Source organism: Nelumbo nucifera, chromosome 3 (genome assembly GCF_055504915.1).
Source record: "Nelumbo nucifera cultivar China Antique chromosome 3, China Antique-T2T, whole genome shotgun sequence".
NCBI lineage: Eukaryota > Viridiplantae > Streptophyta > Magnoliopsida > Proteales > Nelumbonaceae > Nelumbo > Nelumbo nucifera.
In genome coordinates, this window is record NC_142651.1 from 22324728 (window position 1) to 22343069 (window position 18342).

The 18342-nt window shown below is 37.6% G+C and overlaps 2 protein-coding genes across 3 annotated transcripts; one reads left to right on the plus strand and one right to left on the minus strand.

Annotated features, from left to right (window-relative positions):
• The first annotated feature begins 1738 nt into the window (after window positions 1–1738).
• Window positions 1739–5093, plus strand: AHP2 (Tat-binding protein 1(Tbp-1)-interacting protein (TBPIP)). Of its 2 annotated transcripts, XM_010265107.2 has the most exons (6): window positions 1739–1814; window positions 2056–2081; window positions 3701–3968; window positions 4156–4226; window positions 4326–4514; window positions 4599–5093. In XM_010265107.2, the coding sequence occupies exons 1-6, from the start codon at window positions 1787–1789 to the stop codon at window positions 4695–4697; spliced, it is 681 nt and encodes a 226-aa protein (XP_010263409.1). In that variant the 5' UTR covers window positions 1739–1786; the 3' UTR covers window positions 4698–5093. The 2 variants fall into 2 exon arrangements, with proteins under 2 accessions (XP_010263409.1, XP_010263415.1); XM_010265113.3 differs by lacking the exons at window positions 1739–1814; window positions 2056–2081 and adding an exon at window positions 1892–2010.
• Window positions 5094–5417: 324 nt separating this feature from the next.
• Window positions 5418–7594, minus strand: LOC104601677 (Regulator of Vps4 activity in the MVB pathway protein). Its single transcript, XM_010265119.3, has 5 exons — window positions 7293–7594; window positions 7121–7224; window positions 6830–7001; window positions 6617–6739; window positions 5418–6511 (listed from the first exon to the last, which is right to left on the minus strand). The coding sequence occupies exons 1-5, from the start codon at window positions 7476–7478 to the stop codon at window positions 5546–5548; spliced, it is 1551 nt and encodes a 516-aa protein (XP_010263421.1). The 5' UTR covers window positions 7479–7594; the 3' UTR covers window positions 5418–5545.
• Between the last annotated feature and the right edge of the window lie 10748 nt (window positions 7595–18342).

The following is an 18342-nucleotide window of genomic DNA, read 5'->3' on the forward strand; positions in this document are numbered from 1 at the left end:
TAATTTATGAGTTGTAATAAAATGGACTGTAATATGTCGACCTGGAATCTTCTTCCAACAAAAATTGTCCCAATACTCTTCCAACATGATCTATGTCCCAAGACTTAGACCAACCATGTACAAGATGAGTTGGGATCAATTGTCAATAAAATATGTTCCAACACTCTCCCAACATGATCTGACACAGCACACTCACCATGAGACTGAAACCCACCATGTATGAAATATGCAGTGTTAGATCATGTTGGGAGAGTGTTGGAATGTATTTTATTGGTAGGTGATCCAGACCTGTACGAGATGCGTGGACATTGATCATGTTGGAACGTCTTGTAATGGGTTTTTTGCTGAGAGGAGATAGACTCTAATGCGTCAACCCCCACCCAAAGGGCTCAAACGATAGGATCGACATTTCCTACATTTCCATTCATCAGTCTATGCTCTTATGTTATGGTAGGGCTGCAAATGGTATCTGTTTGTCTGCTTATAATTTCCACCTCTATCTTTTTTTTTTTTTTTAATAAATAAAAGGATCTATTCAACCACAGAAAAGTCGATATAGTCCTTTACATCCGGATACAAAGAGAGAAAATAAGTCCTGATTCATAGTTTTAGCTTTTTGGGCTATAGGATGAGCCAGGGCGTTAAACTTTCTATTTACATAACAAAAAGAAAAGGAAGATAAGCTCAATAAAAGTTTCTTGGTCTTAGTTAAAAGCTAAAAGCAAGAAGAAGGAAGAGATGCATGATCTTAGAGCGCTTGAATAACCATCAGGGAGTCCGAGCAGATAAGAATATGGTCGTTGCAAATCGCTTAGCAAAAAATGACTCCTTGATAGATTGTTTGAAGTTCAGCTTCCTCCATTCTCATCACAATCCAATGCACAAGGACCTGCCTATCTTTAATACATCTCTCATTCCAAGCTCAATATCATCATCAGAACATTTTTATCAGAAATGACCTGGGAAAGAGCAACCAGACACTGAAGCCACGAGTGTTGAAACAAATTTCCACCTTTATCTGATTTGATATAATTCAATATGATTCGATTTAAATATAATTTCTCATATATATATATATATATGAAGTTTATATAGTATGTTATAGTTTTACTAAATTATAATAAATTCAAATTTCATACAATTAAATTTGGATTCATTTTTCCCTTCATTTTGTTCATAGCCAAAAAATCATTTTTTTCATGAAATACGTATCAAAGTCAATTTTTATTAATAAATATAATATATCGATTACTTTTTTGCTTAATTTATTTATACTTTTCAATATACTAGTGCAATCCGGATTCGATTAGAATCCCATATAAAATCCGATTATCCTATTTGAATTCGATTATAAATGAATCAAATTTGGATCCGATCTACCCATATCGAATAGGATTAGATCCATTTGCAGTTGTAGATATGTGCATTCGGGTTCTTATCTGTTACCCACAAGGCACAAGTTGTTCTCAGTTCTCACTTCTTTACCCACGGCTTATAAATTTATAACAGCTACGTATTCATATTAGGAACATTTTGTGGGTAGCAGATCTTCAGGGGCCTTTGTCGCAACTCGCAAACAACCGGAGTGCAACTGTGCGAGAAAAAGTGTTACGGAGTTTGAGAATATGAAAGTTGAGGGGGCCTTTGTCGCAAAGGAAAAGTCGGGGGTTAAGTACCAATACTCCAAAGTAGAGGATGTTATCTGTAATTTAACCTTAATTGTTAATTCTATGATCCGTGTGATAAAAGGGTCGCAAATAGCAACAGGTTTCCCGCGCTTCTGCAAATGGCACCAAAGTCCGATAGTGCTGAAGGTATAGCAAAACACTTTCCCCTCTTTCTCCCCAATTTTAATTTATTTTCCTGCAACTGCGATCTTTTATTTATTTTCCTGAAAGTCGATTCCTTCGGACAACGATGCAGTTGCATTACGTTTCTGAATCTCATTTATTAATTTCTGCTCCAATTCATTTTTGAATCTCTCTTGATTACTCAGTGAAGCCTTCTATGGTAATGTTACTCACCAATGATCTGTTCCTTATTTAAAATTTTCAGGTATCGTGCTCAATTTCGTAAATGAGGTAAGAACCCCTCGTAAATCTTCCAACGAATTTCCCACTGGTAGACCTCTTAATCGTAATGAGGCCCTTTGCCTTTTTCTTCGTGTTTTCACTTAATCTATATTATAAATTCTCGAGTGTTCGTTTGAGTTGCGGAGTTCTGATTACTAGATCTGTTTTGCTTAGTTCATGTCTTTTTTTCATAGAACCTGTCACTTCATGACTTTACTGCTGGATGACCTAAAAAGTAAAAACGCATTTTGAATAGTAGCTTACCATAGCCCAGCTATCTATTTTCATGATGCAGCTTAATATTTGAATTCCGGTGGAGCAAGATGTGGATGCAATACTATTAGATCCAAAAAAATTAGTATATGAACATATTGGTGGATTGAATCCTCTTCCATTTCTACAATCATTTATTGGATGAAGCATTGCTTTTCATTATTTGTCAGTTCTAATGCTTCTCCAGTCTGTTACAGCGGAACTTTTGTAAAAATTTCTTCTACTGCATGTATGAAGAGTTCAACAGGTGTTGACTACATGAGGGGACGCTTTATCCTAAACTTTTGGAGAGTTGAAGCCGATACCCAAGCTCATGAAATATGACAATTCCTTTTCTATTCCATAGTAGATTCAGAGCCTTCTAATGGTTATTCTTAATAAGAGGTTGTCTTCTTTTTGCCTAGTGAGGACTGGCATGTCATGGGGAAATTTGGTTAAGTATCTTTAGTAATCTTACAAGCCAACCCCATATAGTTGGGATAAGGCATAGACGATGATAATTTTTAGTAATCTTACTGTACTGAGAAAGTAGACGGAGTGGAAGATAAGATAAACCGTATAATCATATGCAATGACAGCCTTAATATTAATTAGTGTCAAATAGCTTGGGATTGTTATGTTTCAGTATTCCAGAATATGGGCCAATATTGGTACAATGGTCTTAAATTGGATTAGATAGTTGTGGGGCAGCTGGAAACAAAATGGAATAAAACCATTTCATTTGAACCTTTTATTAACATTTCAGAGCATGAGCTCATCAGTATTTGAAGTGGATTTGTGCAATGAAATAGTTATTTTAGGACATAAAAGAAAGATCATTTCTAGTTTCTGTATACAGTTAATGCATTGATTTTAGATGATGGTCATATCCATTGCCAGGGGAAGACTATAATGAAATGATTTCAGTTGCAGTGGCTTCCAGATGTCCGGATCTGGAATGAGTTATAGGTGAAATTAGTTCCACCTGAAATTGTGCTTTTGTGGTGGATTAATACTGAACTTTTTTTTTGTCTTCAACTTACAAAGGGCAGTTTATACCTATTCAGATGTAGTATGAAATATTTCCCAAGGATGTTTGTTATTTCTCTTTGATGGATTGCTAGGGTTCTTCTGTCCCTGTGTTGTGTAGCCTATTTTTCCTTTGTACCCGGAAATGAAAAAGATGTAGCATGAAGTTTGAACTTATTCTATCAGCAAGAGTACTTCATAAGTTCAAATATTTTTCCATCATGCAACCATTTAAGAGTAATTTTCCTGCTCTAGTGAAGCAGTTGAAAATCCTTGTGTGACTGTGTGATACTATTATTTAAGTTGCATTGTTCTTGCATTAACATCTTTATTCTTTTTCCCTTCAGCAAAACAGACCACTAAATTCTCAAAATGTTGCTGATGCTTTACAAAAGTACAATCTTAAAAAGACAGCTGTTCAAAAAGCATTGGATTCTCTCTCTGAAAGTGGTCGAATTTCATTCAAAGAATATGGCAAGCAGAAGGTATACCTTGCTCGGCAAGATCAGTTTGACATTCCCAACAGTGAGGAGCTTGATCGAATGAAAAAAGAAAATGCCAAACTGCAACAAGATTTGGAAGATCGAAAGAAAGCAGTTAGTGAGGTTGAAGCAGGTATTCTTTTTCATATTCTCTTGGTTAATCCACTGAAGTTGTAGGATTGCATGTACAATAACTTGTTTATTGCTAATTGGTTTCTTGACTTTGCTATTGCATTAACTTAGGCATTTGAAACGAAGAGTATAAGACAGTCTTGTTGCTGTGTGACCACATACTCTTGTTGCATCTTGTTTTGTTTCAGAAATTAGAGCCTTGCAGTCAAATTTAACACTTGAACAAATACGTGCCAAAGAAGCTAAACTAAGAGCTGAAGTAAGGCATACATTGGTATCCAATATCTTTTGAAGTCATCTAGTTCAGATATGTCAAACAAATATAGATAACCTGTGGGACCTTCTCATTATTTATCAGGTTGAGGAAATGGAGAGAAAACTGAAGAAATTGCGAGAAGGTGTCACTTTGGTGAGACCAGAAGAAAGGAAGATGGTTGAGGAGATTTATTTGGAGAAAATCAGCCAATGGAGAAAGCGTAAAAGGATGTTCAAAGATCTATGGGATGCAATTACTGAGAACTCTCCCAAGGACCTTAAAGAATTCAAGGTTGACTTTATATTCCTTGTCCTTTTATGTGTCTATACTTAGTCTCATGGCAAGATTTTTACAACTGGTGCTAACTTGTTTCAGGAGGAACTTGGAATTGAATATGATGAAGATGTTGGAGTGAGTTTCCAATCATTATGTGATTTAGTGCAACAGGGTAAGAAGCGTGGTAGAGGCCAATGATTTTCATCTGCTATGCTATATTACTCCATCAAGGGATTCAAGTGTATAGGTTTCCTAGTGTACCCAAGTATCTGCTTCAGCTCCATGTATATTTTGCATGGCTTGAATAGCTCTAGGGTTCTCCATCCTGAATCCCTGTCTCTGTTAATTACTTAGTTCATAATCTTCAAAACATAGCAGTGCTGAAGGGTAGGGTAGAACTAGATTCTAGAATGTTGAGGCATACCTCAAGGCCATAATACATGCTTTTTGGGGTTCAGAAGAGGGGGAAAAAATTTACAGACCAGTATCATGTATCCATTCTCCAAACTATCCTTATATTAAGCCCCGCTCTACAATCATAAAGAATTATATTTGTATTGGTGATTAATGGTTTAATTGAGACTTTCCAATGTTAACCTGCTTTGTATGGACCAAAGCTTGGAATTAACAATATCCTGTTGATCCTTGAATGTCAAAAGTCAAAACAATGTTAATCTACTTCTCTCCTCTGCAACAGCTAGGATTTTCTTTGTTTTCTTCGCTATTAGCTGGGATTTTCTTTTGTGTCTTAATGGAATAATCTCTGGGCCATGACCAATCGTGGCTGTGTCAATATGTGGACAGTCTGAGTTGGTAATGGGTGCTTATTTTGGCCATGACTAAAGCTCCATATTCGCAAATAGACCAAACTATTGTCACCATCTAAACGATGCAAATCCTTGCAAAGCATTCACATTAAACTTCACATATTCATAAATGTTACAGATAATACAAAGCTCCATACCGCAAGTCACAATAGACCATAACTGAATATTTGAAGCCCCTAGAACAAATTATTGGCTCTTACTCTGTTTACGTCTTAGGTCTTACCACCGATATGTACCTCTGGTCCTCACAGAGACGGGCCTCTTTTCTATGTTCAGATCATGTGGAGAGATTTGCCCATCTGAATCCAGTTTATGCGTAGTTTCAAACCGAGATGTTCCTAAACCAGAATATGACATGGGAACATCTTCATATCCAGATCCTGACTTACTTATCTCTGCGTTCATAAGCAGATCAGATTGGTACTTTAGTGGGCTCTTCTGGGTTGGAAAATCAAGCTTACCACCGCTACTGTCTTCTGAGTAAGATTCATTGCTCGTGGCATTCAATTTTCGTACTTTTGGGGCTCCAACTTCTGGCAATCTTGACTTCCAATTAAAACCTAGGTAAGAGTGCCTTACCCATAGAATTGCACCTTGTTCAGTCCTTCCCTCATCATCACCATCTGAGTCCGCACTGGAATCAGATGGTGATCTCTCTAATTCCGATTTGTTTTTACTCTCTTTGAATTCTTCTGGATTAATTTTCCCATAGTTGCTCTTAAGTTCTTCACTTTCCGATTGAGAACCAGAATCATCAACAGGATGAATCTTCTCAGAAGCCAACTCAGCAGTCAACCGTTCAACTTCATCCTCCCTTGCAGTAGAACTCCCACTGGGAACCCCAACTTCAGCTCTGGACGATCCATCGGTATATAATTCATTCCTCCATCGAGGAGTAGAACCGCTATGGTCATCGGGATCTTTGTCATGGGATTCAGACCGGGAGAGTTCCACGGCGGCTCTTGCTGCAGCTGCCGCAAAAGCTGCGGATTCAAAAGCAGCTTGAGCTGCAGTAGCAACATCTCTGTATTTCTTCCTTGCTCTCATTGATCCAGAAAATTGCTCATCCTTTTCTATATCATCGGTCCAACTATGTATGTTCTCTTCCAGCTTAGCACCTTCCAGGTTAGCAGAAAAGTCAGGCTTGTGATGGTTCTGCTTCTGTTCCTGGTCCATTCTCTCTTGCTGCAATCATCAGTCATCACATATCAAGATTAAAGTGCCTGTTTAATACTTAAAGCAAACAATATAATACAATTACTTTATTATTTACAAACATAATATGATCACTTTGTTCGTATCAGAAGAAACTTCCTCGAGATGAAGACTGATCCCGTTCTCCGAAGCAATTTCTTTTAGCACCTTCGATCTGCTCTCCAAATTTGGCTGTCGTGTGGACATCTTCTGTATGATCTACAAAATCCAGAGAAAGAGAAATGACTCGTTCGGAGAGAAGAAAGCAGAAATGGGAAGCTTAAAATGAACAAATTAAACACACCCTACCTTAGGATTCACCTGACAATTGTTGCGTAACTCGACTGCTCGGGCAGCAAATTCCTTGCCAAATCTTGATGTGAAGATGGCACGAAGCTCTTGGAGCTCCGGGAACTCCCCACATCTGGAAGCAGCAAAAATCAAGCTTGATATCGCCTCCTTCAACTCATCAGGGCATTGTCTGTATGGACGTTTGTAAGTGAATACATGTTAGTAATGAGCAAGACGAAAACTGAAGCCTTGATCTCGATCCTAAGCCAAGAGATGAGAATTTATTAGAGTTATAGAAGGGAAACTGACTTGTTATTCTCAATGAGGACGACTCTTTCCATCAAGAGATGGCAGTATCCTTCAATCATAACAAACACGTTCAACATGTTCTGCTCCTTGATCACTTGCTCAACCTGTAACACGAGACGTCAAGTCATTGAGAGAGAGAGAGAGAGAGAGAGAGAGAGGGTTGAGAAGTTACCCGAAGGAGAGCACGTTCATGGTGGCCGAGGTTGAGGAGGTGGACGACGTCTGACCGGGCTTGGGAGCCACGGACCTCACGCTGGTTCTTCAGCACGGCGAGGCGAGAGATGGCAAGGTTAACAAGAGCTTTGAACTTGGACGCCTTGAAGGTTCTTCCAAGTAGAGCGTCCAGTTTCTTGCCCATGTTTGCGCTGCGTCTGCTGATTGCTGTTCCTCAAGAACCTTTGAAGACGTCCGTCCGTGCCTGAACCCAACAATCAGCTGAATAGTCCGTTTGCCCTTTATACATGATGACTGATAACCAAGACGAACGAGTGAAGGGCTCATCAATCATCATCATCACAGTCGTTTGTTTTACGCTTTCGGACTTAGGGTCTGTTTGGAGGGAGGATTTAATCCAAGTTTCAGTTAAGCTTGTCCAGCTATTTTGAGGCCCTCCGATAATTCAACGAGGCTGAAGAAGTGAATCCCTCAAATTAAATTCATTAATTTGAGGTGAATCCTACACAAACAGCCTTTAAGTTTTTTTTTTCTTGGTTAATTGTATCATTGTATGCCTGTGTCCCCCATAGGTAGGGGTGCAAAGGGATCGGATCGGATTCTATTTGGTCGAATTCGGATCACCCCTATTTGATTCCAGAAGATCCGATCCAATATATATATATATATATTTATATAAATATATAATATATACTATTTATTTATTTATAAATATATTATTTATATAAAAAAATATGTATATCCATAATAAAAATAATTAAAAAATACTTGTATTTTTGTTTTTTTTTTATTTAAATCGGGATATTTTATTTTTCTTTTAATAATTTATTGATTTTTAAAGAAAACAAATTGGATTGGATCAGATTCGAATATCCAACTTTCCAATCAGATTCGAATTCAGATTCATGTGTATCATATCTAATTGAATTTTCGGATCAGATCGAATCTGTAATTAACAGTGTTGGATCGGATTCGGATATACCCTAATTCAAATCTGATTCAATTCATTTGCATTTCTATCCATAGGGGTCATAATTCTTTTTCTTGGGCATGGTCGCATAGCATAATTCTTTTTACTGGGCATAGTCGCATGGTACAGCAAGCCAACAACGCTCTAACAAATCTTCTCTGAAGTAGGTGGTAGCTGTAGCATGATTCAAATCTCCATCTCTGCTGGGACAACTTAGTTAACATATCAATTGAGCCCCCACTCGGTTGCCTTTAGGTTATGTTTGGTTTGAAGAAAAAGATAAGATAAGGAAATCCATACAAGGTTCGTAAATATTTTCTTACCTTTCTCTACTTCTTATATTAAACCAAACACATCCTTAAGTAATGTTTGATGATAGATTTAAATTAAAGGCAATGGCTATTAAGCAAACTGTGAAACCAATGATAACTCCTAACACAGTCATTCAATATTTCACCGTAGGCCCTTGTATTTTATTATTGGTGTAGAATATTATTCACAACCTGCTACACAATTAGGACGTTCAGCTAATCTAATTAGATGAGAAATTGACCTGTCAGTATTTTTTTTTAGCCAAGTCAGTTCAGCTCTATTGAAATGCCTCTGATAAGCTATCTAAAGAAACCAATGCAGACAGTACTTATGACTGTAAACAACAAATTTGGGTTCTCCGGATGTTTCACCAAACATGACTTTGCTGCCTGTGTACACGGAATTGGGATCTGCTCCTCACTAGGACGTCTCACACCAATCTGTGAAGTCATTGTGAGGCGCCCTGTGTGAATAGCAGATCCGGTCTCGTGTGTACCCGAAACGCAAGAAGTTGTGCTTCAGCCCTCTCAGATGGACAATGACGACCACCGATTTAGGCTCTCCGGAATTTTCACCAAACATAATTAATAGTTTATAGGCCGTTGGTGTGAGGGAGAGCCCACCTCAAGCTAAAAGCCACTGTGCCATAAGCTGTACCTCTCCCAAACGGGCGCTTACTTGTAGCTTAAGAGTCTAATAGACTACGGAGCCTGGAGTTTGGAGCAACAGAGATGTCTCTAACGCGGTAACCTCGTAGTGGACTAGTGGGCGGTGGCGGTGAGAACACGGCCCCAGCGAGTCCATTGTTCATGTAAACGCGGCCAGTATTTTAATGGGTCCCATATTTGAATTAGAATTTAGAAGAAACAAATCATGAATTTTGAATTACTACTTGAAGGTATGGCCACTAATTATTCGGCAATTTCGAACTCTTGGTCTTTGATGAACTTTTTTGAAATTCCAGAACTTAGGATGATTTTTTTTTTTGTGATATTTAAAATATGGATTTTTATTAATTTAATAATACATTCAAAAATTTCAGATGAAACGAATGACCAAAATTTCGAAAATTTAGACATTTTTTTGGATATTTTCATTATTTCATATTTCATTATGATGGTTGTAATCCAAAACCGAAATTTCATGAAATTTCACAGACATTTGAAACTATGGCGAAGCCACTTGAAGGCTGGTTCTGAATTTTGAATTCTCTGGTTTAAGCCACGTGGCAAGTTGAGATCCAGAGTTGGGTCATGATCGACAAGAAAAAGAAAGAAAGAATTGTACTTCATGTAGAAATATGAGTTCACTGTTCACATTGCATTCATAGGGGATGATGGTTTGGGGCATGGAATTGAAATAGTAAGAAATAATTCAAAGTGTCCATAATTTAACAATGGATAGAGAACTGAATAATGGCTGAAATAAGATTGATGTAACCAACCACATGTAGTCACAATTGTGTGTGTTTCTTATTGTAACAATTCATTGAAGGTTTTGTTTGTGAAGATATTCTCAAGGTTCGTAACTTGTATGAATAATTTATGGATTAACATGTTTCTTATTACTTAATTAATACATTGGCCAATAAGTATTGAATGGAAACAGAATTTTTAGCACGAAACCCCGAGGACTTAAAGTCTGAAACCAGTCAGAAAAAAGTTGGACAAAAGTTCTTTTCCAGCAGGCCATGATTTAGACATTTCTATTATTATATCTATCTGTGGTTTAACATAACACTTTCCCATAAGACTATTTCATTAGTACACACTACACTACAGACGCTTTGCTTTGTTCACTTGTGTTTAATCCACATTAGTATCCAAACTTCACTTTTGTAGAAGTCAAGTTACTATACACCAATGCAGAAGAAAGAAACTACTGCTTAGCATTGGTGGAGATAGTTAGTTCCGATTTGAAGTATAAATTTCTCCTATTTTTCACAGTTTTGGTAAACCACTTGAACTATGGATTAAATCTTGACGTGGAAAGAACACAAAACATCATATATGCAATATCGTCTATCCAAATGCTCCTCCACCAAAAGAAGTGGGAGGATTAATTAAACAATCGAGCAATATATACAACTTTCTACAGAGCAAAGCTGGTCCATATATGACCTTTGATCTATAGCTCAATCAAACAATTCTCCCCCAAATAAAATAATTCCGTTTCTTCACATTGTAGTCCAATCTAAAGGAAAGGGACCTTTACTTATTGCTTGATTGCTTCTAGTATTGAATTCTACTATGCCCATTAGAGTAAGAAAGGTGAAACTAAATACAAGCAATAGACTAATAGGATGGGTCTGTCCAGACTTGGTTTTGGTCTCTGGGTGGCACTTTGTCTCGTCTTTGGAAGGTGAATAAGAAACCTACAGGAAAGTCTATGATGGCATATAATTGGATAAAACCAACCTTTCAAAAACTGAGTCTGACGTCGCTACCACAAAGTTATTCAGGCCACCAGTTTGATGGTTCAACCGAGTAGTTTATATGTACCGATTCCATTGGTCATTCCACTGTAACCTTTGGAAATGTTTTGTTCAAAGTGGCTGCATCATGCCATTTGAGAATTCTTTCTAGCGATTGTTTTTTTTTTTTTTTTTTTGTTTTTGACAATAATTCACTACCAATAATTCCGAGGACAAAATGAGGAAAAAACTCTTTAAATTTGATCAGAATCCGTGGAGTGTTGGTGCCTACACGGAAACTTCATCGAAGAGTCCATGAAACCAACATTTTCGAACCGCCATTGATTCGGGCAGTCAAACCGTTTGGCCCAGGAACCATCTAGGCAACTGATTCTGTTTTACTCCAAACTAAGTCTATAGCCAAAAACTGTTGAATTGGTTAATGACCCGTTGACCCTGGCAATTAAACCATTGACCTGTTCATCCCATTCAATGGTTTTTTGGCTGTTTTTTTATTTTATTTTATTTTTGTTAGAACATGCCATCCATTTGAACCATTGACCCGGATACCAGTGGCTAGAACAGTTCCGGTTCCGAGTCATTTTTTAAAGGGTAAATTTCTTAAACTAACCTTATAATTTAATTAATTGACTAAGTATACCCTTACTGTTTGAAAATTGACTGACTAACACTACCCCTATTGTTTCTAACAATTGACTAATACTTCCCTTACTATTAGCATCGGTTAATAAAAAGACAAAAAAGACTATTTTATCCTTTATCTTCAAATTTTCAAAATAAAACAAGGAACAAGAAAAATTGGTTCATCAAAACCCTAACTGCATTTATAGGGACACATTTGGAACTGGGCAAATATGGTTGACCCAGTGCAGAGTTGTCAACTGGGTGTAGAGGGGTTGTCGAGCAAATCCATCGCCGTTCAACCCAACCGGCAAATTCAGAGCCTTTTGAGAAACAAATCTTCAGGGGATGAATTTTACTTGACTCAGTGCAGAGTTGTTAATTAGGTGTAAACTTCGTCGTATCCAAGGGGTTGAACAACCTAGTGCAGACTGCACCCCAACCCCCTTTTGAGGAACCCAACCTTCCCCGTCAAGAAATTATATTCCTTCCCACATGCAGTCTTAACAATGATTACTTGGAGAACAGAAAGTCGGAGAATTAAATGCAAAAAGATAGTGGTGTCAAACAGGGGGCACCGCCGAGATAGAGCCATAAAAAAACACTTGGAGCACTGATCTTCTAGCCACCCGAGGCAGAGCCATAGGCATAGGGGGCACTGCCGACCAGTGGCTAGAATCCAAGTAGCTGCCCAGATTCAACCCTACAAACCGTATAGAAGGGGGAAATGCTCAACTATATTCATAGAAAACCCCCATACCGGTATCTTCCCATTGATCACTTAAAATAGCATATATTTCTTCCTCCCTGTAATTGCCAACAAAAGTAGATACTAGCAGTGGAGCAAGGTGGGAAGATGGGTTCAGGTAGATGGCTTGGCGTTTGGGAGTACTTTTCGTTCAAGGGAGAAGTTAGAAAGAAACAAAACATATACAAGAGGAAAGAGAAGGCAGAAGCTGAACGTCGGAATGATAAACACCGAGGCCGTGCCACCTGGAGAAAGAGGAAAAAGAGAAGGGAGAGAATAAAAAAAACTGGAACCACTGGAACCTTCGCCGCTGGAACCTCCAGTGCCCAGTCGGAAACCTCTGAGACCACTGTAAATCATTTGTCCATTCTTTTTTTTTCTCAAAGTTTCAAGAAAGAACTCCTCCAATAACTGCAAGTTCAAAGAGAGATGCAGTTGTGATAGTTTGGACTCTAGAGTGGAATCCATCTCTTGCCGCCTGTACAGCAAAGCCATTGTCTCCTATGAGAATCCTCGTATTGGTGAAAAAGAAGGGAAGAGAGGAAGAGGGGGAGAGAAGTGGGGGTAAAATTAGGTTTTAAAAGAATGCATACATCACCGTGCGAATGAAGAGTAAGGGTAGAGTTAGTCAATTGTCAGAAACAGTAAAAATAGCATTAATCAATTTTCAAACAGTAAAAATACATTTGGTCAATTAGCTAATCCATAAGGGTAATTTAAGAAATTTACACTTCTTTAAAACATTGCATGAAACAAACAGTGACAAAGATGCGTGCATTTGAACAGAATGGAAAAAAGTTGAAACCCAATTTCATTGACGCATTCTCTGCATCTTTATTTTCATTCTTTTAAGTAGCATACATTCATGCGTTATACATACATACAAGTAAAAAACATACTCGTCCGGCACCAAATACACAACACATAATGCACAATAGTTCTTTATCATCATCGCACAACATCTGTAATGTTGTCTGAGAGCCATTCGGTTGGCTCTCTGTACCACAATCACAATAGTTATTTTATCACCTAGAACTAGAAAGATCAGCAGAAACATTAGCATGGCCAATCCACGGCCTGATTAGCTTCAGTATTAGCTCATCAGATTAACGTCGTTGCAGATCTTGTGACCAGCTTCGATGACATTTGCAATGTGCAAAGCACTTCAGACTTGCGATTAAGGCAATCAGTAATAAGCTTCGATTCAGCTTCTAACACAACCATGCTTGTGAAATTTAAAGCAATTTTATGGGCAAATAAAGCTGCCCATGCTTCAGGCCTTCAGCCATGTTGATCGTGGCAATATCCATGTTTCGCTAATACTCCCAACTGATGTATCATCCAATTCCTAGCAACACAACCCACAGCACATTCCCCACTTGATCACATAGAGAGCATCAAACGTAACTTTGGCATTGCGTTTGGGAGGTTTCCATTGCACACTGCTTAAAGCAACTAGTATGCATATAATGAAAGGGAGATGTCATAATGTTTTAACCATGTTTTTAAAACTAAACCGGTCAGGGGTCCGGTTACTGGGTCAAACGGTCTGACCATTTGAACCGAGCACTCGGCCCATTCTAACAAAAAAATAATAAAAATTCAAAAAAATAAAGACGATCAAAACTATTCAGACAGTTAACCACCCAGTTTAGCAGTTTGTTGGCCAAAATCAACAGTTTTGGGGAAAATCTGATTTTTAGGGAAAACGGACCAGTTCCCAGTTTTTCCGATTCGGTTTTGAAAACCATGATTTTAACGATGCCATCAAAATGGCGCTCAAGTGAGTGGTCAGTTGACTAATTTATGACCATTTTAACTGAATTGGATATTTAACAGTCTTAAGGAATTTGTAGACTATTGGGATTAGCTTTCTTTCCTGTTTTTGCTGTGTGTGCATGAGAATGAGAAAAGAATCATATCAATATCAGATGGGTTTTTTTTTTTTTCGCTTCATGGGGCTACACAACAGGGGGTAACCCATCCCCTTTCCCTTAACCCCCCAACCCTGGTGTCAGATGGTTTTTTATCCATTTCATTTCTAGCTTTATTTATTATATAAAAGACATGTTTGAGAGTATTTATATTAAAAATAAGTGTTTAAAAACAAGTACTTATTCAAATAAGCACTTAATAAAATTTTACAACCAGTTTTTTCAAGTGCTTATTTTAAAAAATAATTACTTGTGACTCTTTTGTCCTTAATTATCTTTCAAATAAGTGTTTGGTGGTCAGAACATAACCGTCACCCGCAAAAATATCCCACAGCCCAAAGAGCCGCAACGGAATGCCGTAACTCACTCACTGACTCTCTCTATATATATGAGTTCAGAGCTTCTCCTCCTCCACTCCTATAAATCCACTGTTGTTTCATGAGCCTCCTGTCGTCAAGATAAAGAAAGCTTATCTGAATGGAGAACACGCTTCTCTGTAAACACTGTACACGCTCTTTTCCTTTTGTCCCATTGATTACTGCGGGAAAGAGATATTGTTGATAGCTAAACAACGAGAACGGCTTCAGTCAGCACAAGGCCTGTTCGAACACCGTTCAAACAGCCTTTACAGCCTTGCATCAGGAATATTTCTGTACTTCTTTTCTTTATTTCACAGGAGATATCCCCAATGATTAGCTAAACCTTAAATAGAATATGCACCTAATTCAGATTAGCTAAACACTTTGGCTGTCCAGGGGGCTGTGGAATCAATGATGAGATTTTGTGCCAATAATAAATTCATGGGCCCCACTGAAAAGTACAGACCCCATGTATTTTATTTCTGACATGAAACCTTATCATTAATTCCACAGCCTGCTGAACAGCCAAAGCTTTCAGCTAAACCTGGCTCACATGTAACAATGCCTCACACTGTACACAGTCTTTCACATTCATTACACGCTCTAATGACTAAACAACAGTGATAAGCCAGCAGTTGCAACTTTAGCCGGAGACACAAAAGAAGCCACCCGTAAAACAAACCAGAGAAAAGAACTGCCAATTTCGTGGTTCCTCAATTGTTTTACCTTCGAACTGGGATCATTACGAAGAGGAATACGATTTGGGTTCGGATGATCCCTCACTGTGCGGTACAAGTTGAACCTATGTTCCAAAGAGCAAAGGAAAGAAACACTCAATGGAGAAGAAACTCTACATTTTTACATTCTAAGAGTATAAATGTAATTATAAAAATTAAACGGGAACAGTTTTGATAAAAAAAAATTGAATAAATGCTTATCGTTTAAACATTTAAAAAAACTGAAAATTTAGGCTTAAAAAATAAGCCTCTATTTTTAGAATAAGCACTTATTTCCCAAACACCAATAAGTATTTAATGGTGTGGTCCAGAATAGGGAAGCAAAGGTGAAAGTGCAAAAATAAAATAAGCACTTAATTTTAACTCCAAGCAGTGCTTCATGGTTCAAAGGTGAAAGGTTGATGGCACCTTAGAAATCTGTTTATACAAGAGGATTTCAAACAGTAATGCTGGTTGAAAATCAAAAGGTTCATGACACCTTGAGCACCGGAGTAGGGAAGCAAAGCATTTGACAAATAAGTTGCAACTAGAAATCAGACTCCTCAGTCTGCTAACTCCATTGCTGGTTCACATTTGGTGAGCACTTGGGTGTTTTTTCTTTTTAACAGTGAGCATTTGGGTGCTTAAGTCATTAAGAAATTATGAAGGTGACGTGCAAGGAATGACATTTAATGAAAAAGAGTGAAAATAACACTTCTTATATGGAATGGCTTAAAAGTAAATAACATGGACAGCTGGGGCAAAATTCCGACTAGAAGCTTGAGAGCCATTCAAGTGGCTGAAGTACCACACCCTTGAACTCGTGTTTTTTCACCACACTGTTTTCTAGCTTTATATGCCTCAAAATTCCTCAATACCGAAAAGCTGTCAAGGGATAGCCCTTGTAGATGGTTACCATGTTTGCATTGCATATATTCTTATTGATTTGAGGGCATCTCACCAGTCTTGAAAGATCTGCTTTTGAACCCAAGGCATGAGGCGATGCGCACCCATGGGCGTGCGCTTTTAATGTGCCTTTTTAAAGCAAGGAGAAAAAATGCAAAAAAAAAAAAATAGAGCTAAAAGTTAAAAAAAATCCAAAAAAGTAAAAATGTAAAACATTATATTAATTAAAAATATAAACCTAAATTTTAAAATAAATGCTTTAAAAATCTGTTATCTAAAATTAAAATAAATATACATAACATATAAAACATATTTAAAAATAAAATTAAGCATAATATATAAAACATATTTAAGCATGTAAAACTCTTAATCTTTGTATCTTCTTTCCCTATTGCATTACTTCAATAGCTAATGTGATGTTAAACATTATGAATTCTTGATTCTACAAGACCAAGCCCCGTGAGGCAAGCCAAAACAAGTTCATATCAAAGTATCAAATTCTTAATCCTTCTAAAAAGGATTTTATAATTTAATTTATTTTTTAAAAATATCTTTTACTAGTATGAATGAATGACACTATTTGCTAATGTTACTCATTTATTCAGCATAATAAAAGATATTTCTAAAAAACAATTAAAATTATAAAATCTTTTTTATAGGGATTAAGAATTTAAGACTCTAATATGGACATGTTAGGGCTTGCATCAAGGGGCTTGGTCAGGACCCAGGGGCTTTGCCCAACTGTCTGACATCAAAAAAATGAACAGAAAAGAATAAATGCACAAATTTTCAAACATGCACACCTGAACTTTAAGTGCATAGAAATGTTATGCCTGGGCCTTGCCTGTGCACCTAGAAATGCCTTAATAAATCATTGATACAACTAATATTTCATATTAAGGTGGCATTTGACAACTCTGAAGTCAAAATGTTATTTTCCAGGTCTGGTCTAAAAAGTGGTAGATTCTATGCCTTTTCAGATGTTCAAAATATAAGAGCATTTATGTTAGGGTGTTCTTCTAACGTCTAACAATTGCCTATTTTGTTATTTTGGCCCTAGAAACAGGAGGGTGCTCTTCCTCGTCTGTTTCTTCATCGAACCTGGACCTGAATCACCCAAGTAACTGAAACAACTTCGTCCTCCTATGGCAAATGGAGAGACCCAAACCACCTCTCTTCTTCACCCCTGCACTGTGGCCATCAAAACTGACCTAGTGGCGGTAACCCCCCCCCCCCCGCTCTCTCTCTCTCTCCCCCCATTTTCCTACTCATTATTCTTCTCTCTCCTTTCCTTAGACTCCTTCTCAGATGACAATATACAGTAGAACCATCATACCTCTTCAACCTCCAAACGTTACAGAACACCACCATCACTGTCGATGCCCACAGTTCCCACTGGAGAAGACGTGATGTAGATGGTAATGGCGGAAGGTGGTGTTTTTTTTAGGGCTTGAATTGGTTTTAAAAGGGGCAACGCATGTCATTTCAAAAACCTTTAGTGGCCTTTAGGGCTTTGGCTAGGCATTGAAAATCATCTAACCACATTGAGTGATCGGGCCATGTCTAACCATTTCCGACCTTTTTTATCTTACTAAAGTTTATGGTTATAAAAGGGGCAACGCATGTCATTTCAAAAACCTTTAGTGGCCTTTAGGGCTTTGGCTAGGCATTGAAAATCATCTAACCACATCGAGTGATCGGGCCATATCTTACCATTTCAGACCTATTTTATTTTATTAAAGTTTATGTTCAGACCTAAACGCAAATGTATCACACGTCTAAAAAGCAAGATTTTTAAACATTGGACATTTGAGAAGTGTTATCAAACACCAGTTACAGTCATCAACAACTAGAATACATCATGGAGGGCCAAGTGTCAATCCTAGATGAAGGTCCGGTTATAATTAAAACTCTGACATCTGACCTCAAGTTCGTAGATAGTGTTTTGCATAATCATGATATCTAAGAGTTAAGGAGCCTCAGAGTCAAAACTAAATCCGAATGCATAACCCCCCATTTTTTGATTCATAAACTTAATTTCATCCTTG